Genomic DNA, 7,734 nt, shown 5'->3' with positions numbered 1-7,734 from the left:
TGTGGAGCTTATTCTAATGTAAAGTAAAGTGGTCAGATAAATATAGTGAAGTAAAAAGGTACAATATTTGCAAAATGTCCCAATTCAAGCTCTTGTAGTAGCATAGTAGGTTTTCTGGCGCAACTTTATTGACTTCCATCATCGTACTCTGTCTGACAAAGTAGGAATAGTAATTGTGTTATTCATTTGTTTTAATAATACAAATGTATGAAAAGTTAGATTCAGTGTATCTGCATTAAAAACAACTATTTGAGGTTTGATTAATATTCCTTCATTCTCACATTAACTCCAACTGGGGCTCAAATCATATATTTCAGACCACTTTTTACATTGCAAAGCACCTAAATGAAACAGAAAGTTAAGTTCATTCACTCATGCTTTTAATTATTTGATTATTTATAAGCTCTGTATGCACCTCTTGGCTGCCAAAGACAACCTGCCACCACCTGACTGAATCTCCACTCACCTGTTTGAATGGCTTCTCAGGGGAGGCTTTGATTAGTGCAACAGGAAGTGCTCTGTTGGCAGGCAGCTGGGTGTCTAAATATCACACCACTGAAATACAACAGTGTGTGTAAGAATTAGGACATGTACAACAGACCTGATGTGTGTGTTTTAGGCTGCACGTGACTGTAAGTCGTCCTGGATGAACTCAAAACGTAAAAACCAGTGTTTCATTTCTCAGATTTAGATATCAAATGTATCCTGGATCTAATGTAACACAAGACGTTGGTGTTTGAGGTGCTGAAAAATGATGCTGGCTAACTGGATCATACAAGACAACATTAATATTTCATGTATATGGTTCAGGAAAATCAATAGATGTGGCTCCTGAACTCTGTCCATTGACTGAGCGTTGACATGTACACAGATGGAGAGATCAAAAGCAAAAATAGACTTTGTCTGTGGCGTAAATCTGACAAGCGTTCCTCATTGTCAATGTTGCAATTTAGTACTGACCTTTGATAAAGCTGGGGGACTTTTTTTAATAGTTAAAAATATCGAAGCAGCTGAGGCTCAAATATCCTTACATTTCCCATCATGCAACATAAATGTAGTGTGGGTCGTGGTGCAAAAGTGGTTTGCAGGTCCATCCTGAATGGACCACAAATGACTTGCAAAACGTGTCAAGTTTGTAAAAAACACGCTTTATTTTGGAGTACAATACATTTCCAGCACAGAGCTTTTATTTTTAAGTACCATTTCCTGCTGTAGAGTGAGTGAATAACAGACAGGTGCTTAACAGAGACAGCAAACTAGCTTGACGACATGGCCAAACGCAAGTATGACACAGAATATATCAAACTGTGTGGACCCTAACCTAATGACTAAGGAGAAATCTGGACCCCATGGCTGGACCAGTTGAGAACCACTGATGTAGAGCATACCTGAAAAATCTGCAAGTCTTTCAAACTCCACACCTTCTGGTTTAGATTTTCTGTTATGACTTGTTATCTGACCTTCATATGTCATGGTATTCTCCTTTAAGCAGGACTAATATACTTTGTTTCGGGTAAATCTAATTTCTTTTAACAAAGAAATACACAGCCATTTAGCCTGACCCACCCTTAAAAATGGAAAACCTTTATATTATGGAAGAATTTACCAGCCTAAAAACTAAGAATTTAATTGGCAACAACTGCAAATAGAGAACTCTGATGGATAGAAAACACAAAATGGAAAAAAGGAACAACAGAACGGCCAATTTACTCGAGCATGTAGGAGTAAAATGTTGATATTTGTATGACAAGTGCTGAAGAAAAGACAAACTTGTCATGCCTGAAAACCTAATGGCTGTATGATGAATATTTCATGCACTGTTTTGTATTCAAACAAGTCACCTCAGGGGCAGATTTTTTTTTCTTTTACACTGCTTGTTGGAGAGAGGCTGAATGACACATGAATCAACTGAGAAAATCTGAATCCCCCCCACTTATGGGGGAGAAATTGTCTTTTTCATGTCCTTATCTCTCCATTTGCTCTGCTCAAGCGTTGACATTTAGAGGTGTCCTTTGCAGAGAGCGGGATGAATTGTTTTCAGAGCGATACTTCAAAAGCGGCATTTTCCATACCATTAGCTTGTCTGACTGTGACACGAGCCCACGGCTGCAGCATGAGCAGGCATAGATGGATAAGCATGACTTGAGCTGCACCATTAAATTGGCACAGAGAGTGACAAAAAAAACCTGAGACACAGTCGTACAACAGAGGCAGTGTAAAGGGCATTTATTGGTTTGTATATCAGTGTGGTGAATACAACATGTGCCTGGAGGGGGAAGACTGAGACTTCTGCTTGGTCCTATAGTGAACTGAACTCCTCTCTGTATGGTGGCAACTCAAAGCACTGAAACTTAAGACAACAAAAGCAGAGCGAAAAACAAGAAAATCAAGAAAACCTCATCACTTTTACAACATGTGCAGCATTTATAAGAAAAAAAACACTGACAATTCAGAAATGTTGTAAGTCACACAGAACAAAATGGAAACTGTTTTTGTTATAGAAATTAACTATATTTATATTCATATTACATTTTTGTGTTATTTTAATTACTGAAGTTACTGTGTTATTTATTAATGGGTACATTACCTATATTTAAGCAGTAATTACATTCAGCATTATTGAGCTACTGTCATTTATAGTACTTTGTATATTGTTTCATTTTTATTTTTGTGTACGGTGTTTATGTAGAATCATTATGTTCCCGAATTGGTTCCTACCTGCCCTTGTTTTGTGGGGACAGGTATGAGTGATACACAAGAGAGAGTGAGTACCTTGTGCTAATCAGTGAATAGATGTTATTGTATTCCTCAGCTGGAATGTGTTATTATTGTTCTGCTGTGTTGGTAAAAATTATACAAAGAGGAAGAAACAAATGTTGTAGCCCGTTCATTACCCCCAGCCTGTGAGTACAATCAAATATGTAAAGTTTGGCCAAACATTCTGTTGTATTCTGTACTACAACTTGTAGCATTTCTGTATACAGTTTGTATGTATTTTGTCTGTGTTTGTGTTTCTTGTGTTGCATTGAGCCTTCAGGGCCACCGTAGCTCCAATGCGTAAACTGTCGAGGCAAAACTGATGTTAAAATACCAATTTACAGAGGAGTTTCTGCCAAGACTTAACAGTAAAGAAGCAGCTGAACTGACTAAAAAAAGACAGGTGAATCAATGCAGCTGTGCCGCCATCTTGTGGCTGCAGAGAAGAATGACTTCAAGTCCTCTTCATAAGAACTGACAATCATGGTTGTTAAGACAAACTGTTGAAAGGCATAAGGGGGTGACGTTTGTGACGTCTACAGTGTTTGTACCACACAATCAATAATGTCTGTTTCTGTCACTTTGTATGTCTTTCTCTCACCCACACTGATTTAATCCATTTTGTGTTGTAGATGAAAACAGTCCTCTCGTCATCAGGTAAAACAAACTGTCTTTACACAAAGTCTTTGAAAGTAGATGTGATTTGAATTTTGCAATTAGTTACTACAACAGTGATATGAAAGGACCACTCTGTACTATTTCACAACAATGAGGGAAAGGGTCCAAAAATGTTTAATTGGAGAGTTAATGAGGGATTAATATTGTCTGGATATTACTAGATGCAGTTGGAGTCGCTGTGCCTCGCAACTTTGACAGCACTGGGTGTGAGGATGAGGCCTAAAGTAACGCACCACAGTCTACATGAAAGGAGGTTTCAACCAAGAAACCATGGAAGGTGCCATTCCTCTAGTGGACACTAGAGGTACTAGATACCCGCATAAGACAACTCTGATTAGATTGAAGTCAGTAGGGTAGTGCTCCAACTTTAAGAGTCAGTATTTCAAGTGGTCTTAGTGATGTTGTTTTCTTGGTGGGGATCCTTACTCCATAAAGGGTATTAAGGCAAATGTTCAAGGGCATGTTTGCTTAATTATATGTGCACAGTAAGTCTTGACTTGACTCCAGTAGCTGTCAAGGTGGCCGGAAGCTTCAAACCAGCCCTTAAGGAGGAAACATTACCTCCATGTGTTCTTACAGGACTCAGACCTTTAGAGAAGGCTTTGTGTATTTAGTTGTTCTTTCTCTTGACAATAGACCTCTCCAGTTCTGCACCTTGTAGACATCAGAGATTTGCAAAGTTACTCGAATTCAGTGGCAATTCTTGCCTCATGCCAAGAGAACCTGCCTTGGCTTGTCCGGTCTTTGCCTTCCATGATCCGGCTTTGGGCTGTCACACAGCGCAAGCTCCACCACACTTAATGTGATACTGTCGGAGGTAGTCCCTGAGCTGAGGTGGCAGCAGCAGGTTGTCAATGCCCTGGTAGGTGGTGTGGCTGCAGATCACAGCCCTGCACAGGTGCTGCAGGGTGAAAGGGAAGGTCCTTGGAAGCGGTCGGGATAAAAGGGGCTCAAAGAAGAGGCAGGTGGCCGGGTCACTGTAGTGTCGCAGTAGTCCTGTCACACTGGGATCCCGGTACATGCACGGGTCACGCACATCAAAGCTGAAACGCTTTTCGTTCTGCTCAATGCGTGCGTGCAGGGAGCGGCTGTAGCGACGGAAGCTGACTGAGAAGAGGAACTCATCCTGAGCAGAGTCTCGGAGCAAAAATGTTCCCTCTGGTTTGCCCTCCAGGAGCTCCTCTGCCTCAAAGCGGTTCAACACACCCCAGTAACAGGAGCTGTTGTTGATCTGGAGGAGATCCGGTACCAGGATGTAGTCAGTGTGGCCACAGCTGCCCTCTGCTCCCCCATGAGGACAAGAAGGGTCCCAGTCCTCCAGATTAGTGCCTCCAGTTCCAGGAGAGCAGCAGATGTCATCCCAGGAGAGAGGCGTCTGTGGTGGGGAGGTAGAGGAGGAGGAGACACTGGGTTTGAGGGGAGCCTCCATGTGCTTGAGGGCATTTGAGTGGGTAGCCTGATTTTTTATAAGGTGCCAACATCGGGCCAGTTCAGACTTGGGCGAGAAAGGACACTTGTCCTGCATGAGCTCTGAGACATGGATCTTGCGTTTGGTCCAGAACAGCACTGAGAAGGGTCGCGAGGAGCCCGATGCATGGTGGTGATGATGATGGTGGTGATGGTGAGAGCGCAGTGGAAAACACTGGCCCACAGCATCCTGGAACTTCTGCCTTAGAGAGCGGCGGGTCAAGGCCTTCCGACACACTACATCAATGTCTGCAGATGTCAATGCTTCCCCAAGAGTGTTGCAACTACACTTTCTCTCTCTGCGCCGCCTTGGACAGGATGTTGATCGTACACCCAGCTCCTCTGTCCCCTCCATCTCGAGCCCTCCAGGACTTGACCCGTTTCGAGAGCTCCGGGAGCGTTTCTTCCCCCGCCAGACATAACTGTCTGCACTCCAGCTGCGGAGGCCACTTTTGGGACGTGTGTCGGAACCTCGTGGCTTCTTCTCTGACATGGCTGCTTCCTCTTCTTACTCTGTTATGCATTAAAAAACAGACGTCTTTGTCATAACTGTATTTCAGGGCCATGTCTCAAATCATCTGTGAAACAATATGTCATCTATTATCAAAAAGTTGCTTTTAATAGAGCAGTGTACAAAGCCCCATTGATAAAAGGAACAACTTCTATGTTGTTTTTTCACCACAGAGAGCACAAAAGTATCAGTAAATATCATTTAAGACTTTGCAAAGTCCACTCTGTGATCTCTTTAGAACAATTTAAGTCGGGAACTAAATGGTGCCATAAACCACCCTTTAAGAGTTCTCCAACTCTTCAAATCAATTCAGATTTTTCACGATTTTTTAACGGGTCAGTATTTAGGATTTAGGAGCATATATTGGCAGAAATGGAATATAATACAAAATGTATGTTTTCATTAGTTTATAATCACCTGAAAATTAAGAATCATTGTGTTTTTGTTACCTTTGAATGAGCCATTTATATCTACATAAGGAGTGGGTCCTCGTTTATCGAGACGGCCATGTTGTACCGCCATGTTTCTACAGTAGCCAGGAAAAACACTGGCTCTAGATAGGGCTGTTCACGTTTGGCATCGGGCACTGTAGCTCACAGCCCCTCTGTGATGAGCAGCATTGGAAAAACTTTAATTTAAAATTTAATGTAAAACTGATTTATTCAGGGGCGGCATGGTGGTGGGGTGGTTAGCACTGTCGCCTCACAACAAGAGGGTTCCTCTGGATGAAGAGGTGGAAGGATGATTGTAAAAATTGTTGAGTAGTTTTTGACACGCGCCATTTTTGGCTTTAGTCCAACTATTCATTTTTAGTACGGATCCTACACACTGTTTTATAAATGAGACCCCATGTCTGTCGTTTGAAGAAGAGGAGACCTCAGTAGATAATTCAGCTCCCTGTAAAAACCTACTGAACATCTGGATTTGAAATTATAAAAGAAAAAAGTTCAGCACACATTAGCAGGTGCTAGGCTAGTGGCCCATCTTGGACATGCCATATAGTGTCTGAGAGAAACGTGAAAACTGCTTTGTTCGGTGTTTTTATCAGTTTAAATCACCAGGTCTGTTTCTTTAGGAGAGGAAGACACCTCTGCAGATAATTCAGCTCCTGGTACAGACCTCTTGAACAATGAGGACAACCGTGAGTTAACGTTTGGCTCACAGGAGAAGTTTCAGCTGGTTGCAATCTGCAATCCTCACCGCTAGATGCCATGATATCCTACTTCTGTAAGGCTTTGCAAAGTCCTTTTCTTCCTGATCTCGTGAATGCATTTTAGTTGGGACCTTAATGGTGCTATAAACATAACTCTTCAAATCAATGATGGACTCCTTATCCTGACATTTTTTTAACCTCTTCTTAAAAATGTATTTATCTGATTCTTTTAAGTTACACCACAACTAAAAAAAGAACACTTCCAGGATTTCCTTTAATCTGTGTGTGCAGGACTGCTATCTAATTACTTGGTACAAGACTAACAGGCTGATGTGGAGTTTTTTTCCTGATCATCTCCAGTGGCAAGAAATCAAATTTAAACTGCAGAGTTCAGAAACAGCCTGCAGATGAAAATAGAAAAAACAAACACTAAAATAGATTTAACATGTACCCAGACAACATTTCATGCTTCATTCATGAGATGCTTCAAGAGGAAAGTTTTCTTAAATTGCCTACAGGGCTACAGTTTCAACACTTCAGTCATACAGTGATAGATGGCAGCAGTTTGCAGAGATGGTCTCTGAGAATAATAATGTAATGGAAGTGAGCAGCCTGTGAGCAGCAGCAGGAGGTTTAACCTCACATGCTCGTAATCACTTGTAATTAACTCTTTGAAGATTAATGCAGAAGATTATCTTACCTTCCAAACAGTGTCAGACATCCACATCCATGTTATGGCCACTGCACATTAGCGGACATGTGTGACCTGCCTGCAGCCAGCTCCAGCTCTAACAGACAGCAGACTGTTCCGCTTCCTATATAATTATGATGCCAAATCCCTGAGGGGGCAGCAGTTTCCTCTTCTGTCAGGGCCGGGTCTGAATGAATGAATGAATGAATGAAGAGGGAGAGAGGGAGGTGGAGGGTTGAGAGGGTTTGAGCTGGGAGAGGGGAGGGAGGGGTGTAAGGGGAGGTTTGTTTCAGGTTAATGGTACTGAGACATCCTCTTTTTTCTTCTACATTTCCTTTACACATTCATTGACAGATTCAATCTCCCAAAAGAAAGAGAAAAAGATAAGCAGAGCAGCCAGAGAGTGCTTTTTTATTCTCAAAGTGAATTATTTCCGCCTGTAATTCTATTTCTACACACAGATTTAAGTTGTTTTAA

At 41.8% G+C, this 7,734-nt stretch overlaps 1 protein-coding gene across 1 annotated transcript; it reads right to left on the bottom strand.

The window, feature by feature from the left end:
• Positions 1 to 1,951: 1,951 nt before the first annotated feature.
• On the bottom strand, positions 1,952 to 7,347 carry socs4 (suppressor of cytokine signaling 4). The gene is made up of 2 exons (XM_033630262.2): positions 7,267 to 7,347; positions 1,952 to 5,415 (listed from the first exon to the last, which is right to left on the bottom strand). The coding sequence occupies exon 2, from the start codon at positions 5,393 to 5,395 to the stop codon at positions 4,208 to 4,210; it is 1,188 nt and encodes a 395-aa protein (XP_033486153.2). The 5' UTR covers positions 5,396 to 5,415; positions 7,267 to 7,347; the 3' UTR covers positions 1,952 to 4,207.
• Between the last annotated feature and the right edge of the window lie 387 nt (positions 7,348 to 7,734).

The sequence above is a fragment of the Epinephelus lanceolatus genome, chromosome 2 (genome assembly GCF_041903045.1).
Source record: "Epinephelus lanceolatus isolate andai-2023 chromosome 2, ASM4190304v1, whole genome shotgun sequence".
NCBI lineage: Eukaryota > Metazoa > Chordata > Actinopteri > Perciformes > Serranidae > Epinephelus > Epinephelus lanceolatus.
The sequence above is the reverse complement of the archived record's forward strand: the minus strand, read 5'-3'. Positions and strand labels throughout refer to the sequence as shown.

Excerpts from the sequence above, each read along its gene's own strand:
- socs4 (XM_033630262.2), bottom strand. The coding sequence starts at position 5,395 with ATGTCAGAGAAGAAGCCACGAGGTTCCGACACACGTCCCAAAAGTGGC.